Here is a 13,851-nt window from a genome sequence, read left to right as displayed (position 1 = left end):
TTTTTGTTGGATTTTTAGTTTAGTTTTCTTTTGTTTTTAATCAAGCTCTTGCTCAAGCCATGTGAGTAAGTATCCAGTAACACATTGTAAATCACAGTTTGCAAGTTTTCTGACTGCAGATGAGATAGTAAAAGATAATGCTGTATAATTCACATGTGGCTTGCTCGTCATTCAAGCACCACATGTCAGATTCTCCCAATGCACAGCCGAATGTGCAAGTAGAAAAGTTGGTAGAGATTGCAAAGAACATAATTTAAGTCTTGGTTATTAGAATCCTCTGCTTATTCCTGAAACAATTCAGAATCTTATGAGTACAGGCCTAACAGCTTTTTAAAACTACCTTAAGAGTCATCTTTGAGTCAAAGACAATTTTCCATGCAGTTGTTTCAGAAGACAAGGCAGTAAAAAAAAAAAAAAAAAAAAAAAAAAGAATAAATGGAACAGAAAAAATATGCAGTCAGCAATTGAGACAACATTTTCCAGGTAAAATGGATGAGAAAAATTTGATTCCAAAATGGTAGTGTCTGACTTTCCAGCATGATAAAAAATAGGAATTTTAAAACAATATAATGATATTTGAAAAGTGTCATGGGTTGCCATTTCCTGCAGTTGCTCAGAAAAGGTCTATAGTGCAGCCACTGTTGTAAACTCAGTTTGTAGTCTTTGCTCAGAAATTTGTGAATTGTAACCCAAAAGTGTAATTCCTCTATGTTGTCCCTAATGAAAGCCTCAGTTCCAGTGTCTACAGTATAGATGTAACAAACAGCACTCAGGTATGCAGCATTTAATACAATGAGGTCCTGAATTGTCTAACATTTGGCTCCTATCATAATATAAATGCTAACTACTGTTTTACAGTCCTGCAGGTTCCAACATGCAAAATAAACAGCTGCACAGTCCTGTGCAGCTATGAAGGACTGGTTTCTTAGTCCTGAAGATAGCTGAAATTCTCAAAAGGCTCTTTTTATATTAACTATCCAGTCACTCAACACAAATGCAAATGTATCTAAAAACCTAAACAGGCCACTGCAGAAGGAAGAGTCACAGGGTTGGAAAGGACATGTTAGTCAGGATAAACTTTCAACAAGAACAACGAATGATCATCCTTTTTGCTTGAAGACATCCATGCCAACGTTTGTCTGAGAAACCTCTAGTTGTTTCACAGTGATTGGATGCACTGCTATGTTGTCAGCTACCAGCCAGCTTTATATGAATTTATTTTTTGGCTAAAAAAAAAGGGGGGCTAATGGAAACTGAAAGAAGCATGTTATTGACTATCAGTAAACCTCTCCCACCTGTTTCCTAATTAATGATTTAAGATTTTAACCTTTTGGCCAACATCAGGAAAATTTGACCCTATAAATACTTTGTGGAAATGGACTTCCAGAAAAAGGAGAGATGCCCATCAAGTTCCAAACTAGAGAAAGCCTATTAATGTGGGTCCACAGCATAGCACATCAGAGAATTTGCAAATGCTCTACACTTCAGTCAGTCAGAGCTCACCTTGCCATCATTGCACTCACAGGACTTCATCAACATCACAATCACAGGACTATGTGCTTTTAAAGGAAGATTAAATAATTCTTGCTGGAATTAGTCAGCACGTTTCAGTGCTGACTACCACAGGGTGAATACTTCTAAGCCATAGAAATGGTCACTGGTAGCATACTGCAAACATGATTTTGGCCAAGAATGTATAGTAATAATGTTAACATTATGAGTAAATTGAAGATTTAGAAGCTCTGACTCATAACGAAACAATAATTTTCAGAGTCATAGAATCATTTCGGTTGGAAAAGACCTCAAAGATCATCAAGTCCAACCATTAACCACGGACTGCCAAGTCTACCACTAAACCATGTCCCTAAGTACCACATCTACACATTTTTTAAATACCTCCAGGGATGGTGACTCAACCACTTCCCTAGGCAGACTGTTCCAGTGCTTCACAACCCTTTCAGTGAATAATTTTTTCCTAACATCCAACATAAACCTCCCCTGATGCAACTTGAGGCCATTTCCTCTTGTCCATTTCCTTGTTCCTTGGGAGACCAACTCCCACCCCACTACAACCTCTTTTGAGGTAGATGTAAAGAGTGATAAAGCCTCCACTGAGCCTCCTTTTCTCCAAGCTTAACAACCTGAGTTCCTGCAGCCACTCCTCATAAGTCTTGTTTTCTAGACCATTCACCAGCTTCATTGGACTCCAGTACTTCGATGTCCTTCTTGTAGTGAGGGGCCCAAAACTGAACACGGTACTCGAGGTGCAGCCTCATGAGAGCTGAGTACAGGGGGACGATCACTTCCCTAATCCTGCTGGCCACACTCTTTCTTATATGAGCCAGGATGCTGCTGGCCTTCTTGGCCACCTGTACACACTGCTGGCTTGTTTTCCTTTTTTTTATAAGAGACTAGATGAAGCTGGTGTAATTTTGTCATGTGTCAGAAGCAAAATCACAGTAGAACAAGATAGTGTTAGAGGTTTATTATGTCTCAAAATATAGAAATATATTCCAACAGCATATTTTAAAGAATAATATAACAATAATCTTCAGTTTCTTATTCTCAAAATGGTACACCATTATTTAAAAATATATTACTTAATGTACCCCAGACTTAGTTTCCATCAAATTCTATTTAGAATAAATCAAGTTCTAAAAAGCATATCCACCTACCCACTTTATACAGAAACAATTACATTTTTTTGAAGATAACTGAGGAATTTAAATTGTTTTATTTAGCTGTTCCAAAATGGTAATTCAACTGGGGACATAGTATTTTGACATAAACCCTTGTGCATGAACTGCAACTAAACATAGATATGTAGGTAAAGTAAGCATAAAATAGAAATTGAAGTGTAAAATGGAACTGTTGTATCAAGGGGAAAGAACTCCCAAGACTGAAATTAGAACTGTTAATTTTTTAGAAAAATGATTGTATGCATAAAAAGATGTATGTAATATTCCAATAGCAAGATAAATCAGTTTCTGCAAAAAAAGGCAGTTGCACATTTGCATGCATACACAGTCACACACACACTGATTTTATCAGTGTCATAATCTGAGTTTTCTGAAATATGTCTTAAATAACCACTGAAGTCAGAGTTTACATGAATAGATTGTCTAAAGAGAAACTGAAATGTCCTATTCATTTTTTAACAACTCTCTGAGAACTGTTTAAATGAAGTATTTTTAATCAAGGCAATTCATGATAAAAGCATATTATACTTAGCCATTTAATAAAGAGAAAACAGAGTTACTATTTTCCCATTTTGATAACGCAAAAACAAAGGGATGTCCAAATATTTTTAATGTGGTAAATTCAAAATAAGCATATGGGTGGTAGTGGTGGGAATGATGATCTGTAATAAATTGTTCAATTTATAACCCCAGGATTTTATTTGAGGCTGAAAATTTAGGGAGGTTAAAAATTATTTGTATGGATTTAAGAATTTTCAAAGTTGTAATAACTGATGTTAAAAGGAAAGATACCCCATCTTGCATGTTATTATTGAAACCAAACCTGTTAGAAAGAAAGATGGGACCAAAAGTAGGCTGCAAATTACCCAGCAGCTCCTTATGAAAGGTGTTTTTCATCTTTCCTTGTGAACAATCACCATCAGGGTCAAGTATATAGTATCTTGTCTTTGTAATGGTAGCGCTTGTGTGGTTTTTGTTTGATTTGACCTTGTGTTATTATAAGAATATTTGCCATGGTAGTGTGATGTGATAGGTAATAGACTGATGTGATTTGAGGTAAGAATGTTGTAGTTCAATTTTTAGTGTTAACTTGGAAAGTCAGAGAGAGATGATAGAGTCTGTCTCCACAGAATTCCTGAAGCTTTGGGCTTTTTGCAAGCCCTGTGACCCACAAGCCAAGAAGTAACACACTCATCTTGTTAAAGAAAATAGTTACAACAATTATGTGCAATCTCTTCACTTCTATTTTCTATCTACTATTTATTTACTTAAACACTGTTCAACATTTCACTTTTTCTAATGGAGCAGAACTTCTAAAAGAAAAAATACATTTAGCCAAGCAGTTTTGTTTATTTTTTTTTTCTGTGCCTTTTTCTAAATAAATACCCCTCCACAGTTTTCATTGGCACAATATGACCAAATGTATTTTAGTTCCTTTAACAATATGAAGCAGTTACAGAAGTTCTGGAGTTTCTAACTTAAAAAAAATTAATACAAAGGTTTTGCTTTAAAGTATTGAAATGGAATGAAATATGTTCCAGTATGTTCAATTGAAAAAATTAGTTTTTGAAGTTCTACTGCATAGTAAGGTGACCCATAATATAAATGGTTTTGAAATTTTGCTCATACAAAAGAAACTATATACTTTTAAATAAATAAAAGCTACTATATACATTATATTGTACATTTAAATGAGAGATGACATGAAATTGAATAAATTTAGGACTGCCTTTTCATCAGCAAGGCTCATATCTTGACTTTATTACAATACTGAATAAACCCCTCTGCTTTAGATTATTATTTTTTTCCTCCTAGTGGCAGCCACATGAACGCACTACCATATTTCTGTATTTTTTTAAAATAACATTGGAACTGTCATCAAAGTAGAGCACGGAGATTGCATTCAGTTTTGTTGGTGCACAGCATGGCTTTGGTACATGATCAGGGAACATCAAATGAACCTGAAAGACAGATAAATAAATAGCTCATATATCAAACGGAGAGGTACAAGGACAACGTCAGTGCAAGATATGTCTTTGCAATTCAGAGAGTTCTGTGGTTGCAGATTTTCCTCACTTAGCAACTTTAAAGCACAGCTTACCTCCAGAATGTTGCTCTGATTTCAATCATGCAGACAGAGTTATACAATAATAGCAGATGGAGAGATAAATGAGGAGGAGCGGCCAAGACACAAAGTTGGTTTTCAGATGAAATTTAGAAAAGAGTTGAAGCTAGGCTGTAGTTCAGGAAAACACATATGTTAGTGCCATCTCTGCTGAGGATGATGCTTAACATGAAGCACATGCTCATGTCCTTGGTCTCGCTGAGACTCCAGCATATGCTAAAATGCTTTCTCTCAGAGTCTCAGCATGGAGGAAAGTTTGTTACAGGCAGCAAAGGCTATGCAGGCAAAGACTCATACTGAAACACTGTTTTCAGTCTACGAAAAAGTAAGATGTAGGTTTTCAGACAGCATGAGTGTATTTTAAGGTTTTATCTAGGTATTTGTGGATCCAATTCTACTTCCACTGAAGTCAAAATCAATTCATAATGTGTGTGCCAGCTGGATAGAAGGTATGGGGAAAGGACGGAGACAGAGAAGGCTTTCTGTACACTAGGCTGAAATATATCAATGAAAGGTTAAAGAGAAGGAAAACAGTTTTGAACAGCATCCCAGAATGAACAAGATCTAGTGGAAATATCTGAAAATGGGGGAAATACAAGTTCTTTGTACTTGAAAGAAGGTTGGATGTAATATTCTACACATGCTGAAGACTTGGAAACTGGGGAGGCCAGAAAAGAGGGAGTTGTAATAGAGAGGGTAAGAGATTATTAAGGCATGGATGAAGTCTTCAGCAGTAATAGGTTTCATTTGTATGTTAAATCTTTGTAAATCTGTTAGAGCCATCTGTCTTGCAGTGATATAAGCCCAGAGACTCTGCCAGACAACAGAGAACAGTCTATCAGGAAAAGATTTTTACATAACTGTTACCATGAGAAGGTCTTTTGAAATGAGCAATAATAAATCCTGAAGTAGCAATTTAGAAAGGGTTTAGACACACATTTAAAAACAGTTTAACAAATGAATAGCAAAGCGCTGGAGAAAAGAATGATTGTGCCTTGTCTAAGCAGATGTTTGCCCCACCATCAGTGCTGGTTCTGCCAGCCCCTGCTACCCCAGAAAGGAGCCCCTTGGCCCTGCTAGCCCTTCACGACAGTGATGCTCACAGCCTTTTAAAGAGTGAGCATCGTTATTAAGGCAGTAATTCCAAAAGCCTAGAAATCAGTGGGTCTACCTGCTGACCCTCTGACTTGAGTGACCATGAGGTCGGTTCTATGCCAGCACCTTTTCAGTGGCTGATGGGAGGAGAAGAAAGCTAATGTAATTTATTAAGTGCAGTCTATCTTGTATTCATATGCATCTGCGTCTTCTGTCTGCCTTAGCTCAGCCTCAGAAAAAGAAGAGAGAGAGGTACTGGCCCAGCATTTCTCCTATGCTTGTTACAAAAGAAAAGAAAATAAAAATGAGTCAGTAATGTTTGGAGGGGTACCAAGGAACAATCACTCCCCAAACCAAAGAGTGGGCTTTTTTAGAATGGTGTAATCAGTATGGCTGGGAGATGATTACATTTGGATTAGGGTGGGGTGTATGAATAATTGTTTCCCAAGCCATCCCCATGTGCACACCTTGTGTAAATCTGAATTGTGCATAATTTAAACCAGAAAGCATACAACTACTGTTATCTCATCTAATTTATGTGCAGTTAAAATTTAATTAGCCTCATGATTTTTTGGCTGCACAACTGAATGCATATACAGTACATGCAGTGGGAGACACACAATTCCAAAAAGGCCATAAAAAGGAGGGAAAATCTAAGTATCCAATTTAAAAATAAAATAAAATAAAATAAAATAAAATAAAATAAAATAAAATAAAATAAAATAAAATAAAATAAAATAAAATAAAATAAAATAAAATAAAATAAAATAAAATAAAGTAAATAAAAAGTGGAGGATCTACACAAATTTCTTAACCATAGTAAATTAAGCATTTTTGGAAAGATTAGACATACAAGAGAAAATAGCACTGGTCCACTTCTTATTTAAAAGCCCATAATTATAGAAGGGAACTCTAACCTGGGGATTGCACTGATATTGGCAAATTTTCTGGGAAATGTTTACATAACACTAAACTTCTGCTTTGCTGACCTATTTCTTTGCAGTTTGGGACTGCATGTATTCTGTTCTTCATCATCTCCTAGGCACATTACTATATTCCTTGCCAAATAGCATTTGATGTTCCACTTCACCTGAAACTCTTACCACGATTCTTCTGTATATTTCCAGACTCTGACTTTTTCCCTTCTTTTTGTGAATCTTGCTGACTTTAGTTCTGGGATAAAGGAATAATGTCACACTGGTGGTTGGACTTGTAGAAGATGCATAAATGAGATGTTGAATGGAAAGGAAAAGGTCTCAGCACATGCTGAGTTTCTAAGAATGTCCATTTCACTTAAGATAGCAACATTCACAAGAAAAAAAAAAATACTGTCAGAAACAAGCAGGGAAAACCAAACTTTCTTTGCTTGGGGGTTTTGTTTTGTTTTCTTGACTTTTCGTTTTGTTCAGGAGGGTAAAGCTGCACACTTTTCTGAAGAGGAAAAGGCTTTTGAAAAGCAAGTGTTTTTTTTTGTTGTTGTTGTTTGTTTGTTTTTCAAAATCAAAGATCACCAACAAGCAACACAGACTCACCAGGATAGTCAGGTGGTCAAGACACTTTTCTATCATCACTTTAAATCAGAGTGAAGCTTAAACCTGTGTTTCTCTATTTGCAGTCAAGTGCCTTGATGTTTCCAGAAACTCATTAATGATGGAAATCTTCTTTCCTGATTTCATCCCCCCACTGCTTTCTTGTGTATCTAATTTCTCTGTTGCATAATCAGTCTGCTAATAGCAATGATGTTCAGAGACTGTTCTTCAGCTGGCACAAGTGAAAAATCATAACCAGACATCAGACCCATAGCATTGCATTCTAAAGGTCTTGATTTCTGGAGGTGCTGTGTTTTCGAAAACATAGCTGAGCACTTCTGGGCTGGAAGAGGAATGGCCAGCTGCTCCAACTAAGATCATCCTTTTGGCTGCTCTGGCTGGTGCACAGGACTAACTGGCAGAGGCAAAAGGCTGGCTGCAAATCTTTTACATGTACCAGGCAGAGCAACAAATCCAAACACACTTATAAATAAGTTGTATTTGTCAGCCAGGCATAACTGAAGACAATTTCCTACATGCAAATGCATCTGTTTGCAAAGAATCACATTAAATTACATTTTAAAGCTCTCTGCCAACAGTTGACAATAGAGGTCCACAGAGTGGCCAAATGTCAACAATTCTGGAAGGTATATTATGTAGATGTTAACATGGAGCTTCAATAACCTACAAAAAACTCAGGGGGAGCAGGGGCCCCATTTGGTTCCTGTCTACACAATTCTCCAATAATAAGACATGGTCTTTTGATGTATTATTGCTTTTGAAATGCAATGGAAACCTATCGCACAGACCATTCTGGACAGTTCATCTGCTCTCCACTGTAATCATCAAATCATGTTTTTGAAGTGGGTAATTATTTATAGAAATAATCAAGGTTCAATAGTAGTAAGCAGAGGAAGAGACAAGCCCTGTCCCAAGACATGAGTGCAAAATAGACAAGTATAACATAGGCAGAGGCATACCAGTGTCTGAACGATGGCGTGGTTTGTTGCGTTCATGTGGGCATTGAGGGGAAAGGAACACTCTCCATCGCAGTAAAATGCAGCATAGCCCTCTGGTGCAATAATCCAGTCCTAAAACAAGAACAAATAAACCCACTCCTTTTTTTTTGTTGTTTTTTCCTCACTCAGAAAATATAAAACTATATCAAGCTAACTAAGACCTGTCCAAGGACAAAATGAACTTCAGAATGTGGCATGTTAAAATATTTTTTTGCCAAAAAGGAAAAAAGAAAAAAAGAAAAGAAAAAAAGAAAAGCATTTGCTTTGTTCCTGCGAAACTCCAATGACAATTAGATTAAACAGAAATCTGTGCTGAATACCAACTAGTGAGGCTGTAACAGGAATTAAAGGCCCAAACATGTTTGTTAAAATAATTTTCCTCCTAGAGTGAAAATCTTGGATGCTTTTTTGTGTAACAAAATTAATTAAAATTTAGCCTCTTTCTTCATCATATTCAATACCATTAATAGTATAATTTCATGAGACTAATGGTTACTACAGATTACCCAGTTGAATGGCACTGAATCATGTATTTTGAGAATGTCTAGCAACACAAACAGCATAGGGAAAAGATAACATGAGGGAAAATATTTTAAAATGTTAATGAAATCTATAAGTTTAATTTGCTGAATTCTTTTGTTAGGCAAAGATAATGGAGTTGCTGTGGGAAAAAGGGAGAGAAGTAAGTACCTATTTCATGTTTTTTTTTTTCTTTTTCTACCTTGAGATTCCACCCTGAATCTCACAGATCAACTATTATACAGCGTAACTTTGGCTCTCCAACAGAAACTCTGAATTTTTCAAGTGCTTTTTGTGGAAGAAAAAAAAAAAAAAAAAAAAAAAAAAAAGATTTTCTTTCTTGACTGACAGATTTAAGAGCCTTGTGCATTGGGGTGCATATCAGAATTTCACATTTCAAAAATGAAAGAACTTGTGATACCTGACAAAAATAGAGGGACAATGGCTCACTTGTTCAGTAGCCTGAGCCCAAGTCAATATGACAAACCTGCTCTGTCACCATGGACAGGGTACTTATACTCTGCAAACCTGGGAAAAGACTATCTGCCTACTTCTTCAGGCTGCTGTGAGAATACTCATACAACAAAATTCAGACAGGGCCTTGAGAACATATGAGAATCTGAGCTAGATGTCTTAAGGATGAGCTTTAATTAAAAAGCACACTTTTTCTTCTCAAGACTATATAGTCTGTTTTGCTCATGGAGATGCCTTTTGAAATAATTCAGAGAAATGTGAAAGCAGATACCTCTGATTTCTTAGCAGCATATGCAACATTTCTAGGTTATAGGCTTCTGGTGCCCTTCTTGTTCTCTCTTTATAGACTGCTTATTATCTTAAAGAAAACAAACAAACAAAAAACTAGACTGATCTCTGTTTTCTTTTCCTCATCATGCCCTATCTCTGTCTTTGTGACATTTTACTACAAGCACCTTCTTTTTCTTGTTACTATACAACAGGGAGAGTTTGTCCCAGGAATTACATCAATTTAGCATCAGTGTAGGGGCCATTGAGCAGTGATCCAAGCTCTCCTTGCCTATGAACCCCAAAGAAGTGAAATCTCTCTGAGTTTTACACTAGAGAAAGGAGAATTTGGGTGCAAATTTCAGAAGTTTCTTTGCTTGCTGTGGGAATTTTGGTTTTATCTACTGCAGATCTACTCAGATCTTGAGTAATGCTCCAGATTTATCTTTTAGTGAATAAATCCAGATCGTAAAGTCAGTCATCTGCAAAATGTTTGAGAGAATAGCAGCCAAAAAAAAGTAAAGAGATAGTGATAGGGTTGTATTGCAGAATGCATTTAAAGAATTTGTCTCTCATCAGTGAAATACCAATTACCATGAGAAAAACAGACTGTAAATACTGGGAGACAGTAAAATAGATTGTGCCATTTAGTGCTAATAGGAAACAGAATTTATAACCATACCTGCCATCCCAAGTCTCGGAAACTCACATAAAGTTCATGTTTCTTACATGCTTGCTTTTGCTCACTTGTGTTATAATCTATAGGAAGAGAATAAAAATTAATAACTTAAAAAAAAAAAGAAAAACAAAAAACAAAATACATTGCTAGAACTGACAAGATTTAGCTCCTGACCAAATTGTAAAAAGGTACAAGCATACTGTCATTTATCCTCCTAGAGTTGGTAATATTGTCAGTATAAACTAGGAAATTCAGAATCACCAGTATCAGCCTGATGCAATTGTTGTACACAGAAGAAATGACACACTCAGCATTAGGGAAAACAGGTTCACACGATCTGTTTGCTCTCTAGCTATGTAACAAATCCTATAATATTCACATAGGTAATTAAAGGAGGACACTGACAGCCTAAGGTAAACTGAAGTCTCCTGCTTGTTGGCACAAGTTTAATCATCAGGTAAAGAAAGTAGCCCAGTTCAAAAGATAAATTAACAAAGACAAAAATTGTCCTGAAACAACAAAACTTCCAAAATTCTATTATTAGCATGTTTTGCACTCATTTTTAAATCATATTTTCTGGAAACATTTACCAGTCAATGATCGTTAGTTTTAAATCTATTAATACACACAAGTAGAATAGCAGCTGCTCTTTCAAGGTTTGAATGTTTCTGTAGTGTCAGAAATATGTCAGGATCAAAGGACATGCAGAACCTTCCATATGTGCTTCTCCAGAACAATCTTAAGCCTTGAGAAAATGTAGTATTTGTTCCCCACTGCCCCTGAGGAACAGGAAAAGAAGGAGGTGTAGACATGCCTTCACCCCATTAGCAGCCCAGAATTGGTTTAGAGAGCTGTTTGAGTGATGCAATCAGTGACGCATGTGATGGAGCAGGGTTCTGTTTAGAGAATGCTTAAATGTGGTTTTTTTTGACCAAAATAACTATTCTGACAGAAAATAAATAAATAAATAAATAAATAAATAAATAAAATAAAATAAATGAAAAACAAACAAAATCTTCATTTTCAGGAACAGATTTTTTTAAAATAAAGTTTCTTAACACTAAAAAAAAAAATGAAGCTGAAATGGGGTGGTCTCTGTTTAAAAGTTCCAGGAAAATTGAAAGAGTGTTCTTTTTCATTTAAAATGAAAAAGAAAAACACCACACAATTTTCATTGCACCCTGTTATAACATGGAAGAGCTTTCTGTTGACTGAACTTCATGACTTGCCATAGAAACTGTAGAAGAGAGTAGAAGGTTCTTCTAGAATTTGTACTTTGATCTTGCAAGGCTTCTTACAGCTTGATTGAATTAAAAGCTTGCATATATGTTTAGAAATATTAATATTCTCATTAATTAAAGCTCACAATTAAGTACAGTGAAATCATAGAATTTGTAGGCTGCGAAAAGTCTCAGTGATGATTTAGTTCATCTTTCTGCTGTAACATGGAATTGTATATATAGAATATTGCTGACAATTGTTTGCCTAATGTATAGTCCAAAACTTCCAAGGCAGTGAAATATATAGCATTTGAGATAACCTGTTGCAGTGCTTCTCTATCTTTGTAGAAAACTCTTCCAAATAACTGTCCTAAATGATCTTTTCTGTGAATTTACCAATGGCTTCTTGTCAACTGTACCATTGCTTCTCTGAGTTCTTCTCACTTTCTCTGTGACTTTCTGAAGATGTGATAGCCAAAACTGAATACAGTGTGATGTAAAGTAAAACAATTATTTCCTATGACTTCTGGATGATTTTCCAGCTGTAGACCACAGAATGGGAATTTTAAAGCAAAATCACACTGCTGAATGATCAACTTCAGATTCCCTTTGTGATGTAATGCTGCCTAGTCATTTTAGGATTGTTTTGTATTTATATAAATCACCAGCACCATTGCAGAGTCACTATCTGACATTTTGAGTGTTCTGGAGTAGTGACTGGAGAATATTTCTCATGATTCAGAAATGGGAAATGTCACACCCATCTTCAAGAAGGGCAATCAGCCTAACCTCAGTTTCTGGGAAGGCTGTGTATCAAACCCTCCTGGAAGTCACATCAAGGCATATGAAGAACAAGAAGGTGTTTGGGAACAGTCAGCTTGGATTTACGAAGGCCAAACTGTGCCTAAACAACCTGACGGTTTTCTGTGATGAGTTGGCTAACTTTGTGGGCTGGTCAGAACTGGGTGTTCACATTGCTTTTTGGAAGGTTTTTGATATGGTCTCCCATAGTATTCTTATAGCCAAATCGATCAGATATGGTTTGAATGGGTAAAGAATATAACGAGTGGAAACTTGGCTGGACTGCTGGGCTCAGAGGGTTGTGATCAGTGGTACGAAGTCCAGCTGGCAGCTGGCTGCTACGGATGTCCCTCAAGGACCAGTACCAGTGCCAGTACTGTTTAATGTCTTTGTTAGCAACCTGGACAATGGGACAGAGTGTACTCTCAGCAAGTTCACAGAGGACACCAGACCTGGGGAGAGTCATCCATCATTCAAATTACCAATAAAATGTTGGACCAAATCAGATCCAGAATGGACTCAATGAGATATCATTAAAAATACCCATCCAAATTTTCCTTTTATTGGTAACATGCTATTTGAATATCTTTTTCTTTTCTTTTCTTTTCTTTTCTTTTCTTTTCTTTTCTTTTCTTTTCTTTTCTTTTCTTTTCTTTTCTTTTCTTTTCTTTTCTTTTCTTTTCTTTTCTTTTCTTTTCTTTTCTTTTCTTTTCTTTTCTTTTCTTTTCTTTTCTTTTCTTTTCTTTTCTTTTCTTTTCTTATCAAGCTATGTATATATCTTCTGTTGAAAACACCTGGGCCCCAAAATGTTTCCTGAGATGGTGTCAAAAACTGTGCACAGGTTGAGATATATCCATTTGCAGTTTTAAATAACTTGTTGTAATATTGTCATGAGTGTTAAGTTAGGCTACCTTATACCTATAGTATCCCAAACCCCATTTCTTTTTAAAGATGAGTACTACTTTCTTTCCTAGCCTTAGCATTTTCCTAGCATTCTCTTAGAATGAGCTATTTGTCAATGACAGTCATTAAAGATTCAGCTCAGTTCTCCACAGGTAACTAGTTACCTGCTGCCACGTCAGATACCCTCTGTTGCCCGGGGCAGGTAGGGCCAAAGTATATGCCCACATCCTATAGAACTCCTGTATCTTTCTGGAGCAGCCACCGAAAGCAAGGCAGGATACTCTAAGACATGATGAGTTTCCGAAAATCTATATGCTTTCAATAAAACCAAGACCCCTTACTTATCCCTTGTGCTGAATTGCCTGTGTCAGGTATGTTCTGCACTTACATTACAAGTAAGGGAAGTGCAAAGGAAATTTAAGTTCAAAAAAATTTGAACTGTCTTACTCTTTCTTTACAAAGATCTGTATACTGTTTTTCACTAATATCAGCATTTGTAGGAGGTAAATATTGAGCTTTTA

At 36.1% G+C, this 13,851-nt stretch overlaps 1 protein-coding gene across 1 annotated transcript in view; it reads right to left on the bottom strand.

The window, feature by feature from the left end:
* Positions 1 to 4,039: 4,039 nt before the first annotated feature.
* The window catches only part of BMP5 (bone morphogenetic protein 5), a 53,979-nt gene continuing 44,167 nt past the window's right edge, over positions 4,040 to 13,851 (bottom strand). The window contains exons 5-7 of the mRNA XM_032183494.1: positions 10,410 to 10,486; positions 8,429 to 8,539; positions 4,040 to 4,660 (exon numbers count right to left, since the gene is read on the bottom strand). Coding sequence (XP_032039385.1) covers positions 4,511 to 4,660; positions 8,429 to 8,539; positions 10,410 to 10,486 — 338 coding nt within the window. The 3' untranslated portion in view covers positions 4,040 to 4,510. The remainder of the gene's footprint in view (positions 4,661 to 8,428; positions 8,540 to 10,409; positions 10,487 to 13,851) is intronic.

Source organism: Aythya fuligula, chromosome 3 (genome assembly GCF_009819795.1).
Source record: "Aythya fuligula isolate bAytFul2 chromosome 3, bAytFul2.pri, whole genome shotgun sequence".
Classification (NCBI taxonomy): domain Eukaryota; kingdom Metazoa; phylum Chordata; class Aves; order Anseriformes; family Anatidae; genus Aythya; species Aythya fuligula.
Note: the sequence above shows the minus strand (reverse complement) of the source record. Positions and strands in the feature narration are given on the sequence as shown.